The sequence below is a fragment of the Lepisma saccharinum genome, chromosome 1, assembly GCF_977018435.1.
Source record: "Lepisma saccharinum chromosome 1, izLepSacc3.1, whole genome shotgun sequence".
Lineage (NCBI taxonomy): Eukaryota > Metazoa > Arthropoda > Insecta > Zygentoma > Lepismatidae > Lepisma > Lepisma saccharinum.
In genome coordinates this window covers 128,381,203-128,407,676 of record NC_139229.1, presented here as the reverse complement: position 1 = coordinate 128,407,676, position 26,474 = coordinate 128,381,203, and the positions used below count along the sequence as shown (strand labels likewise).

Sequence of the window (26,474 nt, the reverse complement as noted above, 5' to 3'; positions counted from 1 at the left end):
ATGAAACGTGTTTCATGTTCTTTGATGCATTACAAGTTGAATAATATGCCAAAATGTGATATTTTTTTTTACGAAAAATAGGTAATTTGCATGTTTGGAGGAAAATTGTTATAACTGCTACTATGGGGGCAATCTACTTCGGATAAGTTTTGTTTTGCAGCTAAAACATCACAGCATGCAACCGTGTACAATTCAGAACGCCGAACCGAGGAAAGGGGGTTTGGGGGGAGCGACTCTCGAATTTCAATGAAAAAAAAACATAAATGTTTCATGTTCCTGGGTGCCATACAAGTTGAATAATGAGCCAAAATGTGAAACTCTGTTCGGAAATGTGGCATGGATATGTTGCGGAGAGGGGGGAGGTTGGTCATCAATATGAATTTCCCAGGCTTGCTCCAGACTGTGTCATTTTCCACCCAAACATAAGAGTGTGAAGGTCCAAGAAGCACATTCATTTTGTAATTAGCACCATGATACCTTATGGTATCATCGGTCCAGTACGACCTTACTCTGATGATACCATATGGTTGGTATCCTCGGTGGAGTAAAGGTTAAGCCTCTAAATATTACGTGGAAAATGCATTGAATTATCATTTTTTTCTTGTCCGTATGGGAGTAGTAAGGGGACTTGTAAGGTGGCGCCGTCCGATAGTTGTCGGGCGTCATAGTAAGGCATTTTGTTGGGCAAACTGAAAGAACATGGAAACAAATATGTTCCATTGATATATACGATTTTTGTCGAATATCGCCACCCGACAACATGCAACAGAAATTGCATGGACTGCAACATCGAACAAAAATTGCATGCATAAACAAGAAGAGCTTTAGACTGCAAATATGCTGCTGGAATTTTATTACTCTTCTGGCTCACTTCACCTTATTGAATGTAGCAGTCCTTACGAAGGCTTTCTTTTATCATCCTGACGTATTACTGGTTTCGCACAAGTTAACATACGTTTACAATGACATTGCAATATTCTTAGATATCAAGAAGAATCCAACCAAACGGGATATATATTGAATACTATCACAAAAAAGTGAAACATACATGTGCATTGGTGAACGTTATAAAAATTGGCAAGTGCATGCTCCCAACCTCAAATTTACTGCAACATTAGTATTCCAATGAAATTTACGCCACACTCTGTCCTGTCTGTTTACTCTCGTGAGAGATGGTCATTTATATCTCACTGAGTGAAGTTATTGTCTAATAGCTATTATGAAATAAAATACTAATAATAAATACGTAAATAATTTAATATCATATTTACTTGAATCATTCAATCATAACTGCAAATCACTTCCTTCAAGAATTGACTTTTCTCTGCCAGCCCTGCTAAATTTTCACTTTCCATCTACTGATTTATACGAGGGGTGGCCAGAAAGTAATTTCCAATTAGTAGGTACATTGATTTTTTGCAAAATGCCAAAACCGTGAAAAATGGTAATTGCTGTGAAATTATGTTTAGGAATGTGCAGTGATGTCTGGACACATTTTTTGCCCATTCGAAATATCGAAATATTGCGAATTTGGCAAAGAATGCGAATTGTTGGCGTTTTTAGCGATTTTTTTTAAAGAAATGTCCTAAAACAACGAAAAATTCCATGAAATCCAACATCCTTGTCTTTTCTGGACCATGTTTGAGTACATAGAACATGCAAGTTTTCCAACATTTTACTCAAGAGTAAACTATAGAGTTCTACGTACGTGGAATAATTTCAACAGCCACATTAAATCATTTATCTCCCACGATATTTTCAACTTCTATCAAAACCATTTGCATCACAGAGCAAAGTGGCAGGGTTCTAACAGGAGATCGAGTGCGTATCTACCGTCACACGGGAGCCACATCTTCGTATTTGCTGCACGAGATATGTTTTGAATTACCGAGCTAAGTGCGCACTATCGGCATTTGTCGAGCGAGTAATAATGGAGCTCAGTCGTTAGGGCATATGGCTACTATGGGAGAGACCCGGGTTCGATCCCCTGCAGGGGAGAACCGGGATGTTTTCCACCTATTCAAACTGCTCAGGCGCCCACCCAGCATCATATGAAGCTGGTACCTTGAGGGGATAAAGGTAGCCAGGAGTGTGGTTCTGATCACATCACCCCCACCTTCAGCCGTGATCAAGAAAGTGTGGGGCCCTAACTCCACACCAAAATTCCATTATCTAAAATCCTTACCTTAAAATTAATAAAGGGGTATGGAAAATAACTTTCCCAAAATAACTTTCAAGATATCAAACTCTCGTGAAGAGGCGTAAGCCATGTGACTTACAATTTGAAACCGTAGTTTAAAAACACCATGAAGGTATAATTTCAGATATTTGCCAGAAAATGCGCTAAAATGAAAATGTGAATTTTGGGAAAAATAACACCGTATAGTAAAAAATAAAAAAAATAAGAAAATACACCAATTTGAAAAAGAAAAGAAAAGAAATTATCAAGGTCCCTACCGATTAGGCATAAATAAAACAAGAATATCAGTCGTAATTTATTGCATTATTAACGGTGAGTCCTTACCTAATTTTCGGCATAATCACCACCGTTGTTCTGGCATGTGTCGTAGCATGGCACTAAATTTTGTATGCCCATGGTATATGTGTCTGACATCAAAGACTGGAACTATCTCTACCGCAGTGTAGCTGTCAAATCCTTGCCCTGCCAGAAACCTCTTCAGTTAAACAAAGAGATGAAAGTCTGTACATTCAAGGCCAGGGTTGTACAGGGAGTGGTCTAAGATCTCTCACCTGAAGTGATGCAAAGGGCCTGTGTGTACTCAGCTGTATGGGGTTGTGCACATTCGATTGGCCTTCCGTGAATTGTCTGCACCATCGTCTGACCATACTATCACTCACGACGTCCGGTCTGCACAACTCACACGATTGCTGGTGGCTCTGTGCCAAATTCTGAGCATGCAATGTAGGCTACATCGCAGTCGGTGGGAGACTTTATGAGAGCAGCAATCTTTAACCTAGAACTGTCCTAAACCGGCTACATTGCAACTGTACCAGATTACAGCTACATGCCACTTCTTCCTGCCTGCATGTGTGTGTGTCACTCTCCGACCACTAGTGCTGCGTATAGGCACCATTGGAGCTTTTTTCAGGATGCCCCTCCTATATGAACTTTCAGAAGCTTTTATTATTAGTGTGTTCCTGTTTTAATGTGTTGGTTAGCTAAATCAGCTACCTATACAATGCAATTCTGTAAATTCCTTGCATTAAATTTCTAATACTTACATACCCTTTTCGTCAGCATTAATGGTATAACTGCATATTGTCAGTTTCTCAGCACTTCACTTGGATATACTGATACTGAAGCAGAAATCCCATTGATAATGTAAGGAAATATGACACTTTCTTTTGTTCGATTCAGTTGGTTGTTTCACTTATATGCAAGAGTTAAGTTGTTTGCTTTACAGAGAGAAAGAGAAGTAGCTTTATGCATTGAAAAATGAGTACGCACTCATAGTTTATGCAAGCAGAGGGTTCCAAACATCAGTGGAAATATCAACATATAATACCGAGAATGTATAAGGAGACTGATAAATTACAAATTGTATTTCTTAATCAATCACTCTTCACTCTTATCTCATTTAGTCATAACTTTAAAAATAATCAAGTATTTTATTTTAAACTTACTGCGTATGACAAAATTTCGTAATCCTTCCTTAGCTTGTGAAGTGTAATAATTTTCCAAATTCACTATTTTGCAGTTTGAATTCAAATCATAGAGAATAGAGAAATTAAGTGAATTTAATAGAAGATAATATTGGTACTTAGTCAAACCATACGTGGATCTGTATGAGTTTATTATTTCCATTTGCAAAAACATCGATTTAGTTTAGTTTGTAATTGTCAGGGAAAAATGTAAATTTTGTCCTGGAAAACCTGGAAAAGTCAGGGAATTTCATTTCCTGCTTGTTTGTAGCCACCCTGTATTTAAAAAAGAAAGAAAATTTTAAACTTACTGCAAGGTCGTTATTAATTTTTTAAGAATAATTTTTAAGACTGGCAATGTTCCAATGTAATTTTTCGTCTGCGTTGATAAGTTTATACATCACCCTTGGTATCCTGGATGTGAATCACTGATTTAATTATATGTTAGTATTGGTTATGTTACCACTGAAAGTCTTATTTTCAGTAATCCCTGTAAAAGTGGCAATAATGATATGGATGCTTGAAAATTGTAGGAATTTGAATTTCTTTGCTGGAAGTGGGTTCCATTTTCTATGTCACCGTTTTCTTCTTTAAAATCTCATTAATTTCTGAGAGATCTGCTGCTTCTATTGCCTGCAGTTTGGTGGTATCATGTTGAGATACATAATCTACGGTGCTGATGCACACCCAATTTTTCACTATCATTCAATCAGCTGACACAGGCTTAATTTTATGCCACTTGGCAGCACTGGATCTTCTCAAGTGCTAGGTAGTGTTATATGCCATTCTGCAGGTCGTAGTAGTTGTTTCCACGAGAGGGAGGAAAGTGGGGAGACAAAGTCATACCAAATGATACACGATGCCCCTGAAGATTCCTGACTGCAAGAAGCTTCAACCACACAGTTCAGCTGACACCACTTCCTAGTCCTTCACACCACGGAGTGGCAAAAATCCAATACCTGGCAGCTAACGTAAACTCAACAGAAATGCAGTATCACCTTCATTCAAGATGCCATCAATCTACAAACAATGGAAGCAGGAGACATGCGAAATGAATATGCTTTTAGGAAGAAACTACTTGTAACAGGTATTAGATATATACTAACCATTTTTTCCACTTGTCATTATGAGTTTTTCAGAATAGTTATAAACATCAGAATATTGAGTAGTTCCAGTCTTACTGCTTGTTACAGGCTTTCCTGGCTTGCAGCAATGAGTAGACCTACACTGAGTTGTTGCCTCGCATGCCTTTATGGAACAGTGCTATGTGCAAGGGGAACTTGACCTTTATACCTGTCATAAAATTCAAACTGATGGTATAGGTGTCAACTCAACTGTTGTATAAAGTTACAATTTATTAGTATCTCAATATTATGATTATTTGAGTATGTATCTCACAAAATCAAAATGATTGCTTATTTTTAGCTAAGCAAGAAGATGATGAAGTGGTGTTGCAAATAGTTTACGTTTTCTACCAAATATGCATTCACAGTTCAACAAAAGACTACCTCATTCAGGAAACAGGTAAGTTTCTTTGTATTTTTGAGTTCTGACCAGAACATTGGTGTTTCGATGTCTTCATTCTTTTTTTTTCCATCTAATTATTCAATCATTGGTAGTCATTGATGTGATTAAGCCCAGTGGTAGAAAAATCTGATCCAAACAAAGTGTCTCAATAATAATAATAATAATAATAATGTTTAATTTAAAATAATTGTAAGATGTTAATTAAAATAGTATTAATTAAAATATTCAAACTAATTAACATATTGTTATTATATGAATAGGTAACAACAGTAAGGATAGTGATACAAAAGTACATATTCATTATTTAGCTTACGTACATGTTGAGGTCGGTAAAAAAGAAACTGCTGTGGCAAGGAAATTAATGTCAAATAGAGAATTAAACTTTTATTGAACACCAGAAAAGAATGTTAGATGCAGTTGATGAAAAGTAAAGTTGCTGGTACAATTTTAGGCATATTATTATTATAAGTAGTAATAAATCTTGCATAAATCTTCTACGGTACTGTTATTCAAAGTCTTATGATCCCAATATAATCCTTGCCTTCCAATAAGTTAAGCGGAAATAAATAACCCTCGATTAAACAACAAGTATATTTTCATTATTTAATTTGTGTTATTTTAATATTTCATTATTTAATTTTTCTAGTTAGTAAGTCTTCATTTTTAGTGTTTGAGGTTGGTAAGTCTTTCGGGGAGGGGGGTACAGACCCCCTGGACCCCCCAAATATGTTCTTGTGCTCTGGCTGTTGCAATTGCTAGATTTAGCACTGTGGCTTTTTTGGGGGGGGGGGGTATATCAAGGATGCGCTCTGTCTATCTGCCCTCTCATGTCACAGCATTTGGATGAGCTGAAACAATGCATCTCTGAGGCAGTGGAGTTGATTTGTCCCAAGAATATTCTGGGATACATCTGGGCATAACTGGACTGCACATCTGCCACCTTACCAACAACATGTGCACATTGAAGACTTGTAATGTACAGGTAAATCTTGGATATTTAATGTGCTTTTTTATGTAATTATTACAGTTATGTTAGGCTCAGTCTCGTATGAATAAATTGGGTTTACTTTGCACCATCGTTTTTAAAATCACCCTTTACAAATAGCTAAGTCAAGTTTGTAGCTCTTTTCATGTAGATATCTTACATTACTGTATCTGCTTTCAGAGGCACCAGCATACCTTGTTGATTTAATGAATGACAAGAATCAAGAGGTTCGAAAAGTGTGTGATGCAACATTGGATATAATAGCGGTAAGTTTTTAAAGATCAAGAAATTTCTCTTGTTTAGAGCTTAGCTTAGAAGATATTTGGGACATATGACAACACTCATCATGATCCATTCTGATGGTATAATAATGAACTTTACATACTTCCTTAATATGGTAGATGATTCAGGTGTACGCTTGCTCAGAAATAAATTATTTAAAATGCTTTTACCTAAAAAGAAAATAAGGCCAATTTTATAGTGGCATTTTTTAAATAATATTTGCTAAGAGAAATGATACATAAATGGTTCCAAAAACTTAAAACAAATTTCATAAGAAACACTATTTTAATGGAAGCATTTCATCTAACATTTGGGATTTGAGATTCAGAGGACAGACTCCTGTAGTAATACAGATTCCACATGTTACCATAAGTGAACAGTATGGTTGGTCAAAATGTTTCTGTAATTTCTGCAGTTTGTCAGGTGTAAGGTAATACACAAATACATTATGTGTGTGCATGCAGCATAGTGTTCAGATTAGAAGTTAGTTGACCTGTAGCTGTTTGTGTGTTCATAGGAAGGCCATGAGGAATGGGCCCAGCGTATTAAGTTGGAAAAGTTTCGCTGGCACAACTCTCAGTGGTTGGAGATGGTGGAGAGCCAGGCAACAGACAGTGCAGCTTTTTGTGGCGGAGAAGAGCTTGATGATGTCACACCGTACATCAATGAAGACTTACTTGGACCCTCAGCTCTCCTTTCTTCAGGTATGACTGACGTTTTCCCTCTAATCTTCAAATAGTAAGTGGGGAATGGAGCTTCAGTAGGCTCATTAATTACGAAAGTTAACAATTGGTCTCTGAGCATTCCGTATTAATATCAGCAGGATTGACTCATTTCTAATTGTACGGGGGGTATCGTAAAGTTTTAATTACCATCCAGAAGTTATTGAGCTATGTGAATAAAATTTCACCAGTGTAATCACTGATCCTTGTGTGCATGAGGGTGTAAAAATGTCCTCAGTTCTTACTTTTTTGGCACGTAATGGTAGATGTGGGTAACCTGCAAGATGGGGAATTGTGAGGCTTGCAGCATGATTAAGTTCCTGCATTTGAAGGGTTACCGTGCCCAACAAATTCATGATGAAATGAAGGCTGTCTATGGTGATGATTTCCAGTCATATGACACTGTTGTGAGGTGGAAGAGGAATTTCCCCATGTGGCCCCATATCCCTCACAGACAAGTCAAGAAGTGGACGACCATCACTCACGGACAATGCAGCTACAGTGAAGAAAGGGGGGCATCTAATCCTGGAAGGCCGGTAAGTACATCACTTTCCACATCATCATGCTTGCCAACTGGTCTTAGTTACGGCAGTGTGTGGAAAATTATTCACGTCCAACTCCACATGTCTAAGGTGTCAACATGCTGGGTTCCATGGTCCATTACCTTACCAACAATGCACCCACTCACCCATCTCGTATGAAATCTTGCTGCATCCACACTATTCTCCCGATCTCGTCCCGAGTGACTTTTTCTTGTTCCCTGAAATGAAAAATCCACTCTGATAAATGATGTCATGCAAGAGGTGGAACACTGGTTTTCGATGCAATCTGAGGACTTGTACAATGAAGGACTGAGGAAGGTCAAGATACACTGGGAGAAATGTATGCATCTCCATGGTGACTATGTGGGTAAGTCTTAAAGACCACAACTTGAAATAAAGCTTCTGTTTTATTTAGTTCATGGTGATAATTAAAACTTTCTGATACCCCCTTGTAAGCTCAATGTTTTTTAGAAGTAGGTTAATTAGAATTGTTTGTTTTGTAATCAAGAAGTTCCTATATTTGCTTTCAGCTTGGGTCACATTTAACTGGTTTGGATCCCAAAGAATCTATCTGAGAATGCTTAGTCGCTTAAATTAGTCCACTTTATTCTCAGATAGGCTAATAGGAACAGCACTTTGGGATCCAAACCAGTAAAATGTGACCAAGTGGAAAGCCAATGTGGGAACCTCTTGAGTACAGAGCAACAATGTTAGCCAGTATGCTATTTAAGGGACTTTGGAAATTTAGAATTTGCCATTGTATGCACAGTAGTTTAAGTTTTCTCCGTGTTACGACTGATAAATTTTGAGTAAGGTGTTCTACCTTAAATAGTAGATTCAGTTTTAATTAATCTACTTCTTCACAAAAAGTGGGCTTACAGTAAGGAATGGCCTGATGACCACTCTTAGACAATTCTGCCGATATTAAGGAATGTTCGAAAATTGTAGTAATTTATTATTACTCTCAGATGAATTACAAGATGACTACACTATATCAATCTAGCAGAGTATTACTAAATTGATTTGTAGAATAAAATGTGCATAATTAGATTTCAAAAGTAAATGTCATTTAATGAAGAAAATTGCCACATAATTTTGGCATGTAATTTGCATAATTCACAGTTCCCAAATCACATTGTTCACCGTGCCTGGGTCTTGAAACATACTATATTCAATTCAGCATTAAATTTCTAAACAGCACATTTATAACAAGTTACATTTCTCAATTGCCTCATTTGCATCATTACAACCAATGCAGTTAGAAGAATAAATACATATTGCGGATTTTCTTTCATTGGGTCAGTGTTAAAATTATGCTAATTTAAACATCAAATGATTCATGAAAATGATGCATATTGCATGATTGATGCTTTAATAGACGATGCTAGTGACATCTGCGACAAGCCCGATTAGTTTGTGACAGGCCTAATTAGCCGACAGCTGAAAACATAAAAAATTCGAGATAAGAAAGAAACAAGCCGGACTGGAAATTGGAGACGACATGGGCTATGAATAGGGACATTGAATATTGGAACACTGACAGGAAGGACTGAAGAAATTGTGGATCTAATGGTGAGAAGCTGGATCGACATCTTTGGAATGAGCGAAACGAAATGGAAAGGAAGCGGAGAAATGAACTTGAGAAAAACTATAAACTGTACTGGGCAGGGACTGAAGAGGGAAGACAAAGTGGAGTTTGATTTGTAGTCAGAAGTGGAATAAGTGAGGAAGTAGAAAGGGTAAATGGCAGAATTAAACTAAAATAAATGTAAGAGGGAAAGTAATAGAAATAATTCAAGTGTATGCCCCACAAACAGGATGTACAAGAAAGGAGAGAGAAGAATTTGAAGAAGACTTGGAAGAACACATAGGAGAGGAATGACAAATTTCGATGCGTATGTGGAAGAACAAGCAAGAAAAGAAAGAAGATAGAAACAGCATGGTGGAATGAAAGAACTAGAGAGGCAGTGAAAAACAAAAATGATGCGTCTAGAAAATGGTTTAAAGTTAAATCACAAAATGCACAAAAAGAGTACGTGGAAAAGAAGAAAGAGGTAAGAACAGTAGTAAAGGAGGCAAGAAGAAAATGGAGTGATTAGCGGGAGTCATGCAGTGAGAAACGTACCCTGATCATAAGGAGCAACGAGTCATGGCGGAACAACGTGTTTTGGCAGTGTGGAGTAAAGAAGAGATTTGTTCTGTGATCCGGTATGAGTGGGCAAATGGTCTTGCTCCTATCGACATCCACAGGAAGCTGGTTGTTGTTTATGGAGACTCTGTAATGTCAGTGCAAATGGTGCGAAGGTGGTGCAAATCGTTTTCTGAAGGACGAACAAGCATATTCGATGTAGATCGGCCCGGTGGCCCATCTGTAGTCAGTGACGCAACATTGGTTGACAAAGCGAATGCACTGGTTTTGGCCAACCGTCGAATCAAGGTTTGTGAAGCAGCCGCTGATTTGAACATTTCCGTCGGGACTGCACACAAAATCATCCACGAAAAATTGGGATACGTGAAGGTTTCATCGCGTTGGGTCCCACAACAACTCTGCAGAACATCTCACGATGTGTATGACATGCTGCCTGGATTCTCTGACCTGGTACCACAATGAAGGGAACAACTTTCTCTGCCGTATTGTGACTCAGAACGAGAGCTTCGTTTATCACTACACTCCAGAATTCAAACAGACGTCGATGGAATGGAAACAGCCGTGAAAAGTGTTCTTCGTTCCCTGGACCCCGAATTTTTTGCAGATGGCTTTCAAAAACTTGTGCAACGATGGGATAAATGCTTGTGCCACCTTGGAAATTATGTTGAAAAGTGAGAAAGGACCATACTACTTGGTGCAACTTGGTTTTTGTCTGTAACTTAAGAAATAATTTTTTTGCAACATAGGGAAACTTTTTCCTTGAATGACCCTCGTAGAAGAAGATGTAGATGGGAACAAGAAAGTATTGTATGGATTAGTGAGAGAGAGGAGAAGAGAAAGAGGAGACAGCTGTAAGCTAAGGGATGAAAGGGGAAACATTGTAGAAGAGGATGAAGAAATAAGGAGAATGTGGAGAAATCATTTCGAGAAATTGCTGAACGTGAAAAAAGGAAATGAACATGAAGAAGTGAAGGAAATAGAAAACTGGAAGGATAAAGTGAATCTCATATGGAAAGAAGTGGAGGAATCTCTGAAGAGAGGTAGAGCACCTGGCGTAGATAAGTGCCAGTGGAAATGATACTAGGAGCTGGAGTGATTGGTGTGCAGTGGCTGTACAGAGTGTTGAAAACAGTGTGGCAAGAGAGAGAAGTGCAAAGAGATTGGACAAAGGGACTAATAGTTCCCATATTCAAGAAGGGTGACAGAAGGAAATGTAAAAACTACAGTGGAATAACATTAATGTGTCACTCAGCAAAGGTGTATGAGAAAATATTAGAGGAAACAATAAGGAAAGTAACAGAGCTGAACATAAGAGAGGAACAGTATGGATTTAGAAGAGGCAGATCAACAGTGGGTCTGATATTCACCATAAGCCAAATGTAGGAAAGGCACTACGAGTATCGAAATGATTTGATTATGGCATTCCTAGATATAGAATAGGCAGACGATAGCATGAACAGAACGAAGATTTGCAAGGCTCTAAGAGAGAGAGGAGTCGAGAAAGAGAGAGTGTGTAGAGTGCAGAACACATACAAGGCCAACCTGAGCTGTGTGAAGACACCAGTGGGAAGAACAGAGTGGTTCAGTATAAATAATGGATTAAAACAGGGAAGTGCTCTTTCCCCACTGCTCTTCACAATTCAATGGATGCAATTAGCGAAGAGTTGGGGGAAAAGATATGAAAAGATAAAGGTCCTGTTGTTTGCTGATGACTTAGTAATATGGCGAAACAGGGATGAAGTACAGAGACTGCTTGATAGTTGGAATGAGGTAATCAGAAGAGCAGGAATGAAATTCAGTGCAGAAAAGAGTGAGGTGCTAATAACAACAAGTAACAGAGCCAGAAATGAACCAAGAATAAAGATGGACACGGAAGAGTTGAGGATAGTGGAAACTTCAAATATCTAGGAAGCATAATTGAGAGAAGTGGAAGAATGGATGAGGATGAAAACAGAAGAGGACAAATGGGTGGTGGTCTATACGAGAGCATCCGAAGATTAATATGAAACAGGGATGTACCTATGAAATGTAAGAAGGTAAATATATAACACATACTATGTGCCAATAATTACGTATGGAGCAGAGGCTTGGACAACGACAGAGAGAGACAAAAGAAAGATGCGGGCAGTGGAGATGAAATTTTTAAGGAGTATATTGGGAAGACTAGAAGGGATAGAATAAGGAATGAGGAGATCCGACAGACAGTGAGTGTGGTGAAGCTTCAGGACAGGATAGACCAGGCACAGATGAGATGATTCGGACACATGAAGAGGATGGATGAAGAAAGACTACCAGTAATAGCTTTGTATCGTAGTAGTTGGGGTCAAGTTGCGGTTGCTCGCGATATTTAAATTGGAAGCGGCTGCGCGGCAACCGCAGCTGCAAAAAAATGAAAGTGAGACCCGTACTATTAGTTACAAATTCTAAATTTGTGTCGCACTTCTCGCAAGATAATGCGGGAGTTTATGAGCAGAACCCACGAGAAGCGCGAGACAAAGGCCCTGTAAGAGAAAAACACGTATGTGTATATTATATGTGCCTAAACAAAGGGTCCCGACAATGAATAGCCTTTTAAGCCTTCTCCATTGTATATAATAGTTTTAGTAATTAAACCAACGTCTTTACCTTTCTCTTTTTACAACAAATGCCCCACAAAACCACTCGTATTTTTAGTTATTATTCGTCTGGTGACGTACGTTCCTTACATTAGCTAACGAACTAGAATTCAAAGGTAGCAAACAAAATAGTGTACTTAAAATTCCAACCATGAAGAAGATAAATGTAATTGCTCAATAACACAGTTTTATTTCTCCAAAACAAGACTGCTCATAAAACAGTATCAACTTTAACAATAACCATACATGAAATGTCTATACTTGTCAAAAGCGTGCAACTACGCGTTCATTTCTAGCACGTCCCGCGTGCACCTATTCAACCATTAGCATTTAATTGAGCATCAATCATAAATACGCGTTACATTCACGTGCATGCATTATTGCAACACACTCAACCACACAATTGTAAATTCAACATTTAACCAATACGTTAATTAATGCAATTGGGTATAACCATACCTCACTTATTAATATTATTATTCTGATCCTTGGTTATTCTAATGCTACCGCAAAGGAGGGGGGGAGACTAACAGGAATAACTAGTTCTGTCCCAACTAGGGAGTCAATAAAGGATCGTGGTTTTTCTCTGCAAGTTCCAAATTAATTAAACTTGGTTTTGAATCACTAGACAAACGTTAAATGGGCAGTGAAAATTGCATTGCTAGTACGAAGATAGAGGCTCGACTGTTCATTAAATTAGCATGCACCCGTTCTTAGGTTATTTATGTATGCACTGGGCGCAAATAGCCTGAATAAACGTTTGGGGCACAATGATCAACACACACAACTTAATTCTGTTCATATACGTCACGTCCAATTTTCATTGTTTTGTCCATTTTGACAGAAAGGGTACGTGGACAATTGGTCTATCAACGTGCACTCAAGGAGGACAAAAGGGGGGGGGGGGGGGATGTTGAACATTCAAGTCTTTTATCGCCTTAATGTAAAAATAAAAAAAGGGGGAACGTAAAAATTACGACACAGATACGGCAAAAATACGACGTTATGTTCCTATTGCACGGGGAGAGTTTATGTACCTAATACACAAAGTTCTTTCTGCCTCTATTGCTACGTGCACCACACTCCGTTTGTAGACCTATGTTCTAAGTCGTAGGCCCATCGCACTCTTGGCTGAAATGGCTGGCCTCTATTCTACCAACAGCATGGTCAGGTACGTCTCTCTCCTCCGGCAAGGAAAAGGATGACAGTGCAGCAAAGCTGGTGGTTGCCGTTTCGTTCCCAGGCGATCGAGTGCAACTGCGGCTGTGTGCCGAGGTTACGGCTAGCCCACAAGTACCAAGGTTTGCCATTAGAGGCAGCACCGGTAGAGCTATTCAGGGGGCGACGCCCTCTGATAGCCGAAAATTGAACTAAGCATATATACGTCAATTTTCTGATTATGTAAGGTTTACAATATAGGGATATTGAAAATGTTACAGCTTACAATACACAAGGAGTAGGAAGGCTAAGAGGGTGGAAAGATGATGGTGGAAAGAGCAGATAGCAGAGAGTGTTGGGAAAATATGACAAGATTGGAACATCGTGGAAAGAGAGGAGTGGTGGAAAAAATGAAAGGCTTGACTTCTATGGACTTATGGTAGCATATAAACCCCCAAATGTCAGCTATACTCACATCAGTCACGTAGCAGATATCCTCCAACACCTATACTTAAATTACGAATACTTCATTGCGTTAGGCGACTGGAATATCAACATGTTAAGAAAAAACGAAAGCAGTACTAGACTCCTTCAGAGTATAATCAAGGAAGTTCACGGGAAACAATTAATTACCAAGCCAACCAGAGTGACAGCGACGTCAAAGTCATTAATTGATTTAATCGTTTGTTCACAAGATTTAATTGTAAAGCAAATTGGGCAGAGCGAGTTACCTGGAATCACAGATCACCATATAACATACTCCATATTTGACCTGTACGCACCAAAGCAACCTAAAAAAATTATCAAAATTAGAAATTTCAAAACCATGGACTTGGACAAGTTTCGTAAAGACGCGGAAAATGTGGAATGGTGCAAAATCGAAAGAAACGAGGACGTAGATGCAGCGGTGGAGGCCTTGAATGATAACATTATCAGATTAATAGATAAGCACGCCCCCCAGCGAAAAATTCGTGTAACCAAACCTCCCGCCCCCTGGATTTCAAATCAAGTAAGGGAATTCTGGAAGTTGCGCGACTTCTTTCATCTGAGATATGTAAATACAGGAGACCCAGACGCTCTCCTATCGTACAAATACTTCAGAAACAGAGCCAAAAAAGCAGTCAGAAACGCAAAATTTAAGCACTATAACGAAACGGTAAATATGAATGTAAAAAATGCTAAAAATTTATGGTCTAACCTCAGAAGCCAGGGACTTTTACCAAATAAAAAGAGTAATGCGCTCTCCCCAGATACATTTCGGCCGAATGCGGTAAACGAGTTCTTTGTTAAGCCGAGTGCACCCTCAGATAACAATGCAGCGGTGATTGATGAAACCAACACGTATCTTGAGCAACCCAACAATGACACGTTCTTTTTTACCCCAGTAAGTAGCGAACAAGTACGTAAAATTTTTAACAAAATGAAATCGAAAGCGTGCGGTTATGATGGCATAAACCTAACTATTTTACAGTATTGCATCCCCTTTTGTTTAGAAGCTCTTACGCACATTATTAATCTTTCCCTTTCCAAAGGTTGGTTCCCTCAAGAGTGGAAAAAATGTGAAGTAACACCTATACCTAAAAAATCCAACCCCACAGAAATAAAAGATCTACGACCTATTAGCATTCTATCCACAATGTCCAAAATACTTGAAAAAGTAATTTATGAACAAATACTTTCACATATTCAAGGTTTCCTACCACACTTTCAATCTGGTTTCAGAAAAATGCATAGTACTTGCACTGCGCTGGTAGATATCGTAGACAATGTAAGTAAAGGAATAGATGAAAATGAAGTTACACTTTTAGTCTTGTTGGACTATTCAAGAGCGTTCGACTCGATCAATCATGAATTGTTATTGGCCAAACTGTATCACTATGGCGTTACCGGAAACGCGTTAAATTGGTTTCGATCATATCTCGGCAACAGGAAACAACGTGTGAAATATCGGGAACCGGAAGTCACATACTCTAAATGGTTAGTTGTTCAACAAGGCGTCCCTCAAGGAAGTATATTGGGTCCACTACTATACATGATTTACGTAGCTGATTTCGACCGCGCTGTCCAATATTGCCACTACCATCAGTATGCTGACGATTCGCAAATCTATATTCAGTGTAATACAGAAAACTATGATAATGCGATGACCAAACTTCAATTCGACCTTGATGCTATAACAAATTGGTCACGGAGGAACTCCCTTCAATTAAATCCAACAAAATCTTGCTTCATGACCATAGGAACTCATGGTACACTTAAGAAACTTCACAAAAACGCACCTTCTCCTCCAACTCTTGGCAGTATACCGCTATGCGAAGTGGATACAAGCAAAAACTTGGGGATTGTGTTCGATAGACACTTAAATTGGGAGCCACAAGTCGAATTTATTGTGAAAAACTGTATGGGGAAACTTAAATCTTTGTATCATTTAAAACATGCTCTGGACGCTAATGTTAAAGATCGTCTTATGCAATCACTCGTCCTATCCACGTTAGACTATTGCGCTCCAGTGTACAGTAATATATCCCAGGGCTTAAACTATAAACTTCAAAAAATTCAGAATTGTTGTATACGTTTCATATTTAACCTAAACAGAAAGGAACATGTATCCCCCTATTTAAAGAAACTTTCTTGGCTAAACATTAGCAATAGAAGAAAATACTTAACACTCACCTTGATGCACAAAATACTTAAGAGTGGCTCCCCAAAATACTTATCCGATAAGATCTGTTCTCGTAGAACATCAGCCGAACATAATATCCGCAACAAGCACAATCTAAAAATCCCCAAACATAAAACCGCCACATATAACAAGTCCATCATTGTTACAGGGATCAGGGAATGGAACAAACTGCCTGCACCATTGACTAACATTATTTGCCATCAAAGTTTTAAGAAAAATCTGAAGAACTTACTATTGTCCCAACAACTTAATTAACCTTCATATGTTAACAATTGCACCTGCACTTATGCATACCTAACCTACCCCCCCCCCCCCCCCCGGCATACACATTGAACTACCGAAGACTTATTACTTATCTTTACTCAACAGTATATATACTAATCTATTCAATGTATTATTTTATCATTGTATAATCTTTATATTTTCTTTATTGTATTATCATGATCATTATGTGTTTTTTTTCTTTCTTTTTGTTTTTATTCATTTATTGTATCTTTGACAAGGGTTGGTTGTAAGAACGGCCCATGAGGCCGAAACACGCCTGCTTAAATAAAGACCATTCTATTCTATTCTATTCTATTCTATGCCGACCCAACCAGAGGCAGGAAACGGCGAAGAATGATGATGATGAGTGACATCTAACAAGCATGGGAATGAGCATTGTTCTTTTGTTTGTTGTCTAATTGATTTTAAAGGACTTTGGCTTTGTTAACACAGGTTTTGGCATCTAGGACAGAGATACTTCATCTTAGAAGCAGAATTGTGTTAATGAAGGCAGACAGTCCTTAAATTAATCAGACAAAAAATAAGAAGAAGAAGAAAATAAAATAAAAGAATTCTACTTGGAAATACGGAACTTTACAGTCGGTAAGAGGGAGAAGACATGGCAAAGGTTTGTTATCAGGTGTGGCATGTGTTGTTTTTAGCAACAACAGGCAAGGGGTAAGTCATATGACCATGGCAGACTGTGAGTTATGCTCTAATAGAATTACTATTTGCAGTAAGGGTGCTCAAATGTCAACTTCTCTTCCAGGGTGGCATTTTTGCAGGCCAACAAAGCTCGGGTTTGGACCTACAGCCAGATATTCCTATGTGGGTTTTGTGTTGTGTTATCGATATTTATTTGTGATTGTGTGTCATCATTCTTATCACCATTTATCCCCTTTGTTGCAATTAGTCAAAAGTCCCAGAAAAGCAACATTAAAGGAACAAAATCAAACCAAACAATTTGCAGTAGTGCAAACCAAGCCTTACTTCTGATAGTTGGGGTTACTGGTGATAATGGGATGGAAGCATGGTGCTGATTATACCTAATCTATAGATGAGATTCCACCAACTCCTATGTGTCTTCATTGTACAGGTTAAAATCTTTTTTTTTCTTATTATTAAATATGACTATGTAAGTGTGCATGTACAGATCACTATGTGTATAACATACTTGTTTATTGTCACCTTGTGTAGGATCTCATGTGGCTTTGGATGAAGCAGATGATTTCGATGGTTGCAGCATAAAATCTAAACATTCTAGTAGACCAAGAAGTAGGTGAGTAGTACAATTTTTTAATTGGTCTGTGAGATATTTTTACTGCATGCCTATTTTGGTAGGAAAATCTAAATCGGTCACAAGCAGCCTTTATTTTACACTTAGCCATGCTTGTGTGCAGTAGTTTGCCCAGTAAATTTGTCAGCAGGGAAATTACTTTTATTTACCCAATGGGGAATTTAACCTTGTGAATGCCCAAACATTTCCTGTGTTCCAAGCTGCTTACAAGCCTGCGTAGATTTGATGATGCTTTCGCAAATTCTCATGCCAACTTGATGGCTGAGCATGTTACTTGGTGGATTTTTGATCTCGTCACCAAAGTTCCCAGGTTAAAGCTCTGTCTTTGGCATATATAATCTTTGTGAGTGTTCCTTCATCAATTTGATGTAATCATCACTCATTATCATAATTAGCCAAAAAGTGGCTGAAAAGAGATGCTAAATAACAAAATTACAAAAAAATTCAGTAAGTTCTCATAAAATTCTACATCTTAGTGAAATCAGAGACTGATTTTGGTTGCTCTAATGATTGAACACTAGTATGGACCCATATTCGATTTGAAAAGTACATATCCTAGCTATTAAATAGAATACTTTTGTTTCGTATTAATGTATGATTTTTTTTTTACCTTGAATAATTTAATATAGTTACTTTTCTAATAAAAAAGATTAATTTAAAAGTGAGTGGACTTTCTTGTTTAATAACAAAGTGTTTAGAGAGAATAAAATAATATGAAGACTTCTATTATGTACCAAAAACAGTGCTGTATGCAATGGGGGAGGTTATGAGGTTTCACTCCCCCCCCCCCCCCTTGAACTTGTGAAATTTTATGAAAAATGCCGTGGAATAAAATAAGTGGCCAATTTATCACAGTCAAAGATCTGGGACAATACTATTACTACTACTACTACTAATAATTTGAATTATTATTTCCATTCAGCACAGAGAAAAGCACAGCATTCAAAACAGACGCGTCTTTCAGAGTGAATGCCTTGAAAATTAACACGAATTCTTGAAAATAAAATATGAGGGCAACTATGATTTAAAAGAGAGAAAAGTTGTTTTTTATCTCAGTTGCAACAATGTTCAATACACTGGCGTATGCAGGACATTTTTTTAGGGAAGGGCTGGAATAGTAAATGTGGATAGTACATGACTTCGTTTTGGAATAAAATATTTTGTAATTTTGGAGCTTTTCAGTCGATTAAAATAATTGTATTCAAAGACAAAAATGGTAATCGGGACTCACTTTAAAAGAGGTTTCGCATTTACACATTTTGATTTTTTAAAGTTCTTAATGGATTTTTATTTGAAAATTGATTTTCTCAAAATTTCGGTAGGGGCTGTAAGCCCATCAGCCACCCCTCTACGTACGCCAGTGTTCAATGAACATATATTTTTTGTGTGAACAATGAGAATTAACTTAAAAAAGTTCTTGCTTCACTGTAAGCAGCTAATGTATAGACAAAGGCTAGGCAGACAAGAATACAGTCACCAGTGCACCTTCCCATTGTTTACCGCAGCAAGTTTGAATGTCTCACCTTGTTGACTATACAATTATTCAAACGACAGTAAGCTTAACTACTGGAAAATGTTTTGTTGATAAGAACAGCAAGACAAATTAGATGTGAATTATCGGGTACTTTTATGCGAGGAAGAAGCTGGAAAAATTCCAACCAATTCCGGGAATCGATTATCGAACCCGGATCTCCCGGGTGGTTGTCAGACGCTCTACCGACCAGACAACCGCAGCTCCTTGGATGAGTTCCATTCTTTGATTATTTCAATTTATTTTAATATATTTTCTTGTTTTTATGTATTATCATCACATTTAAAATGTCTCGCCTCGTTGACCAAACAATTATTTCGTAACTAAGAAATAAGAAAATGCTCCCAGAATTGGATAAAAATCGAATGACTAGAAAGTAATTTTGTTCTATTGCTTTCATAAATACTATATTTATGTAGATCTCTACTACTTAATAGTAGTAGTGATATTAGTAGTAATTCAGCTAATTAATTAATTATAAGTATTATTAATTAATTATGAGTATTATTATTTAATTAAAGTATAATAAAACAATGGTAATATAAATTTGGAGAAAGTTTTAGAAATAACCCCCCCCCTGATAAAATCCTGCATACGCTATTATATAAATAAAACACAAATAAGTCTTCATGCAGTTATTTCATTACAATTAATGATCGTTCATTGTGTGTAATTCGTTTGCAAGAAAATTTCCAGCAGAAAGGAAATAGAAGTAACTTACAGTTTCTTTCAAGTACCAATAACCGAGTTACTTTTTAAAATGAGTAACTAACACAATTACTTTTAAAAAGTAACTTTCTAAAAACTGCAAGGATGTTATTTTTATATCAGATTTAACTGTGAAAAAAAATTATACAGAGATCTAAGTTGTGAAAATTATTGGAGAAGCCACAATTTGATTTGGTAGCTCTCTCGGTAGTAAGAAATCAGTATGGAATGAGAGAGATTTTTTTGAATTTCTTGAATAAGAAATAGCTGTGCTTAAGAAAGTGAGAATAAAAGAGACATTGGCTTGGAAGAACCTGATTAATGTGTCCAGTGTATCAGGAAGTTGAGTTGTGCTTCATTTATAGTGCTTCAGTTTCCTTAAGAAACAGTAAACTCAGCATGTTTTTCACTATTTTAGTTTCTGATTTTGGAAAGACATACTATCTTCCTAGTGAGATGACAGGTTCAGGTAAAAGATGCAACATTCTTAATAACCATTATTGATTTTAGCCTAGTTATGAGAACCATTACTGAAAATTGAAATAGTATGGTTTGAGGCCCATATTTTCTTCTCTGTTCCCTACTGTATTATGTTGCTATTTGTCCTTTGTTTACAATGTCTTAATTGTGATATTTTCATACAAAATGTAAACATGAAAGTACAATAATGAAAACATCACATTATCTTCTTAAAAGATTAGATAAGGCCAGCCCCACACACAAGCCAACATGACACATTGCATCATTCTTGTCGCAAACTGTCTCAAGTAAGGTTTTACCATAAGTTCTTATGGTTGTATGCACACCAGATGAAACATTTGACCTGAGTCACCTTGCAACAGTTTCTGACAAAATGCTACTTTCACGAGTTTTGTTTTGTCTGAAACCAAATGCCATGTGTCCCTTGTATTGCTTCACATTGCGTGTCTTGTCAGATCCAGTGTGCAACTGGCCTGAATGTGTGTGGGGATGTTGAATAATAATGTTTTAAAATGTTTCAGTTCAAAAATGTTAATTTAAGGGTCAGTTTTTTTCATTATTTTGATCGGATGTCAGAAATTTTGACTAGTTTCCACCCTTATGTACTGTGTATTTTTATTGTTCAGTGTGGTCCTTTTATATAAATCTGTTTTCAAACATGTACGTGGGTTGTTCAATATATAAGTTTCCATATGCTGTAAATAAATTTATTTTGAAGATACATTAGAAAACTATACATACATGTGTAGGAGGATCCTTCATCACTTCTCCACATAATCCCCATAGAGATTCAGGCATTTGTCCCACCGTTGCACCAATTTGTCCATACCCTTTGCAAGAAAATCAGGGCTCTGGCTATTGAGCACTATTCTCACATTCCGCTTCACTTTTTCATCTGTTTCGAAACGGTAACTTTGCAATTCAGACTTAACACCGGAAAAAGATGGAAATCACTCGGTGCTAAATCGAGGCTGTATGGAGGGTGGGGCAACCGTTCCTACCCCAATTCTTCAATTTTGTGTTGTGTTTGCACTGCTGAGTGGGGGCGAGCATTATGGTCAAGAAGAATGACACCAGCTGACAGGAGACCTGGTCGCTTATGTCGAATTGCATTTTTCAGAGCGTTATGGTCAAGAAGAATGACACCAGCTGACAGGAGACCTGCTCGCTTATGTCGAATTGCATTTTTCAGTTTATCCAATGTTTGTCAATAACTGTCAGCATTAATTGTTCTTCCTCGTTCCAAAAAGTCCATAAGCAGAACGCCCTTAGCATCCATGCTTCTGAACTCCTTATGACGCGAGCCCGCGTTTTCCGAACAAGCATTTACTTTTCGCCCTTGAGTGCATGCGCCTTCACGTCTGATAACGAATTGATTGTTGTTCCTTGTAGACGAAGGATGGCGCTTGTCAACCATGTGCTTCTTTTTAATAGCATTGCTTTATACAATATTTTATAGCACAGGGAAACTTATATATTGAACGTCCCTAGTATGTGTGTGTTAGTTACGATTCAAAATCAACAAAATTTTGAGTAAAACATGCGATTTTTTTTTTCAGCTGCTAATGCATTAGCACTAGCCATAAAACTTTTATCATGTAAAATGTTGTTGACTTATGTTATTGACTAATACTTTGATCCACTCTCTGGTATCATATTTTAGGGTTCGATAATTTGACATTGTGAAGTAAAAATCCAGTTTCATTATCCATGTGGATTTTTTCTCAAAACCCTTTTCATATTGTATTACCATTTCACCATCACATATTTACCTGTCTGTTATTTCAGGATTCCCACAGAGATTTAAATCAGGTTGAGTGAAAAGGCCATGGAAAAGTTAGGTATTTCATGGAACCACTGTACCTGGTTCTTTATACACCAACGTATCAGAGACTCATTCAGTCTTCATCTTCAGAGTAGTGTGTTATGTGGTCAAATGTAGGATATTTGAGTTTTTGTTTTAATTCCACTGTGTGCAAAAATAGCCTAATGAGTAAGTGAGAATTTTCAACTTCTAACACTTGGCAATGTCAGAGTGGAATTCTATCATCAAATTTTTATGCAAAGGTTCACAAGTTTATCGTTAGGATATATTGGTTCAAAACATATTTATTACAAGATCTCCCTAATGGCATTGTGGTAGTAACACTGTTGTCTTGTAATAAAGGGGTCCCATGCTGAGTGTTCAGTGTAGGTTCATTGGACAGTGGTTTGGATCCCACTTTATTTAACCTTCGTGCCCAGTCTCGATTAACCTATCCAAGCTTAATTTTATTTCTTTTTCTTGGTTGGAAAAGTGTAGACGGTTGTGGAAAAATTGCGAGCGGAAACTCAATACCAGCCTGCTACTAATAGGTTTGATACCAACAAAATTTCTGATGTCATCATTCACATTGATTATACAGCATTTAATGATGGAAGATTAGCTGAACAAGTTAAAGGTCTTTCAAAATTATAGTGGCATACCCAACAAACTGATTACATTCACAAGTTTTTTTGTTTTTTTTTATTTGTTTTTTTAGGGATTGACTACACTTTTTTTAGTGTAGCATATGATATTAAGAACACAATTAAGCCAAAAAGATTCATATAAACTACACTAATATAAATAATCACAGAGTCTGTTTTTAAATAACGGGGAAAAACTCCACATTAATCTTGAAAGCATTTAATCCATGCTTTTCTGAGGCCACGGTACGGTGTCTGCCAAGTTTGGTGAACTGTCAGAATTTTCCTGATGCCAGGGAGGGGAAGGAAGCAAATGAGTAACTATGTTAAAATTTGTTGTGCAGCATTTTGCTTTTTTATTTTGCAGATATAGTCAAGACTTAGAAGAATATGCAGAAGTTATATCAAGAAATTCACTTATTGTTGGAGGTTTGCAAGATGAGGATGTTGCAAAAACATTGGCAGCTTTATCTTTTCAAGGCCCATCCACATCAGCAGGCCTCGTTGAAGAAATCCCACGCTTTGTTCTGCATTGAGAATGAAGCCCGCAGTATTTTTAAACCTTTATACGGTATTTTTTTCCTAATTGCTTTGTTTTTAATCACTATTTTATTTTATTTTTTTTACAAAAGCTATGGAATCATGTGAACAACACAGTGCCAGTAATCGTAGTCTGTTTCATGTAAATATTTCACAGTATCTTGCCAATTATGTATTATGAGATGTTTATTGAATGTCGGTATTGATGGATTTACTATGTGGAAGATGTGATATTTGTCGTGGAGGCTTAGAAACATTTAGTTTCTTAAATGTCATCCATTTTATACACGCACTGATCTCTATTTTTTCATAATCATTCCACTTACAGAGTGGTAGTCGTTGTATGTGAGAAAAGTTGCAGCCTCAAGTGTGCATCTAGTCATTTAAGACAACTATATTGATCGTGGATCAGATGATTACATGTTCGCAAGATTTTTTTTTATGCAGACGTTTCGTAAAGTGATAATATCATGTGCAATTAAAGTGTAGTTTAGTTTGTATCATATTATATGTAAATTATAATTGTACAGTAAGGGGGTAAGAAGTGGTGAGTAATTATTGAAATGTGAGAGGTTAGGAGATGGTAGTTGCACAAGAATAATTTATGAAAATTTTAATTTTGTTTTAGTTGTTGTTAAATTGGCAATACACCATTAAAGTTAAAGCTGTGGTTGTTTTATTTATAAGTCCCTTGCTTAATACATTGCATACTACTACTTATATTCAAAGAAATAATACAAAATATTAAATTTATGAATAAATCATGGGACCACATGCGATATATATTAACAATTGTCATTTCATGAACAATATGTTCATATCTTCAGGCCAAATTGTGGAGAAAAGTTACAAGTCATGTTATATACATATTGTACAACCAGTGGCAAAGAAGTAGCAAGCGAATTGTTCGTCACCATTTTCATTCAGTCTGTTTTCCACAATGTGATGATCATGGATTGAAATAAAAACGTTAATAAGCAGAGGACAACATAATAGTTCGCATCAACAGAATTCTATTTCTTAAAACAACACAGAAAAAAAAATGAAAATAGAGATGGACAATTTGCCAACTATTATCTTTGTCGTTGGCTGCACTAACTCTAACGTCACGTATGGAAACTTTTTACCTTTAGCAGACCAAGTCTCTCGCATCTGCTACCCCTCTTGTAGACTGGACTTTCTGGGCACAAGCTTTTCAAATTTGCAGCAACACGAAAGGTTCTAGGAGGAGGACTAATTGTTGTAGAGAGCTGAGGTTGATTTTATCTTTGTGCTGAATGACCGTTCTCTCAATGGAAGTGTATTTTAGCCATCTTCCCTCTCAATAATGACTTATAAAATGAGGAAAGAGAAGAGAATTGAAATTTTACAAAAGTAGCTTATTCCACAGGGCACTAAGATCACAATGTAAAACCGAGTGAATTAAAAACAACAACATATACAGGGTGGTGCAAAATTCCGTTTACAACTCTTGGGAGGTGAATCGCCAAGTAAAAACAAGGAAAAAATGCCATGTGAAAAAATGTCGAAATCGGCACCGTTTGCGAGTGACAGGCGTGCGAAAATCGCCTCACACCATGTGTAAAGCACAATAACTCAAGACGGAAGAAAGATATCAATGTCGGATTAAAATAATACAAAGAAAGTCGTGCCTGACGAATACAATGGTGCAGAAATTGAGGCCCAGTGTAAATTGCGCAAGGGAACTCTCAAAGAAAGTGGGGAATCCCATGATGGAAAATATAGGAAATTTGCTACTATTTTCTACATAATGTTGAGATCGGAATGTAGGCAGTAAAAAATGACGACGTATGTCCACATGTCCCACTACTGCTGGGACACCCTCCCACAATCGGGAAATAGGAAATTCACCCGAAAATGACGCTATGCCGTCAGATTACGCTGAGATTGATTTCAGCTAATTTATACAGGAAGCCCCACTAGAGGCGCTGGGAGTGTAGGTCACCTGTTACGTATTAGCGTTGGTGGATACTACGTAGAGAGTGTAATCGACCGTTGTTCTTCCTGTCTGTTCTGCGTGTCGCAGCGTGGAGTTTAGTCTGGCGTGTGTGTGTGGTTGAATTGCGCCAAGGAATATTGTACGTAGAGTACGTATTCCGTGTTCTTTCTCGGTTTGCAAAAACTGCGTGGACACCTGTGTGACATTACGTGGGTGCTAATCACGGTAGTTGTGATCCGTCACTCGGAGGGAAAGTGCCCCTGTTGCTGGGCAGTTCTCGAACAGGACAATGGTGGAGTACTCTACCCACGAGTTTGCTGATATGCATCTCGTTTATGGAGAGGCAAACCGAAATAGCCGTGAAGCACAGCGTTCGTATCACGAACGTTTTCCCAATAGGCGGTTACCAGCAAATGCACTCTTTCAAAGACTTGATGCTCGACTGCGTGAAACTGGATCTCTACTACCCCGTAGGTGGGATTGTGGAAGACCCCGCACTATGCGCACTGTGCAATTTGAAGAGGACGTATTGGATGCGATACGAGACCGACCTGGCACCAGCACACGTGCCGTTGCTCGTACGCGACAAACCCACCATAGCAATGTGTTCCGCGTTCTTCAGGAGGAGGGATTTCACCCATACAAATTGCATAAGGGGCACCACATACTGCCCACGGACTTTCCCCTACGCATGGATTTCTGCCAATGGTACGTGCAACAAACTCTTGCCATTCCGGATTTCCCAACAATAGTTTTGTGGACCGATGAGGCAATGTTCACCAGGGACGGCATGTTCAATAGCCACGTCTGGGATATGGACAATCCGCATGCAATCATTGTGCGCCATCATCAACATAGGTTCGCAGTGAATGTATGGTGTGGCGTAGTAGGTGACCACTTGATAGGCCAGTACATTTTGC

At 37.7% G+C, this 26,474-nt stretch overlaps 1 protein-coding gene across 1 annotated transcript; it reads left to right on the top strand.

Moving 5' to 3' along the window:
• Positions 1 to 4,692: 4,692 nt before the first annotated feature.
• On the top strand, positions 4,693 to 24,248 carry LOC145985585 (kinesin-associated protein 3-like). Its single transcript, XM_083119657.1, has 6 exons — positions 4,693 to 4,750; positions 5,089 to 5,187; positions 6,356 to 6,441; positions 6,975 to 7,161; positions 17,788 to 17,869; positions 23,422 to 24,248. Exons 1-6 carry the CDS (start codon positions 4,693 to 4,695, stop codon positions 23,588 to 23,590), a joined length of 681 nt encoding a protein of 226 aa, XP_082975783.1. The 3' UTR covers positions 23,591 to 24,248.
• Positions 24,249 to 26,474: the final 2,226 nt, after the last annotated feature.

Bases quoted from the DNA above. Each gene is read 5' to 3' on its own strand.
- LOC145985585 (XM_083119657.1), top strand. From the start codon at position 4,693: ATGGAAGCAGGAGACATGCGAAATGAATATGCTTTTAGGAAGAAACTA. The intron at 5,188-6,355 runs GTAAGTTTCTTT...ATCTGCTTTCAG, and splicing joins CTACCTCATTCAGGAAACAG to AGGCACCAGCATACCTTGTT. The intron at 6,442-6,974 runs GTAAGTTTTTAA...GTGTGTTCATAG, and splicing joins CAACATTGGATATAATAGCG to GAAGGCCATGAGGAATGGGC.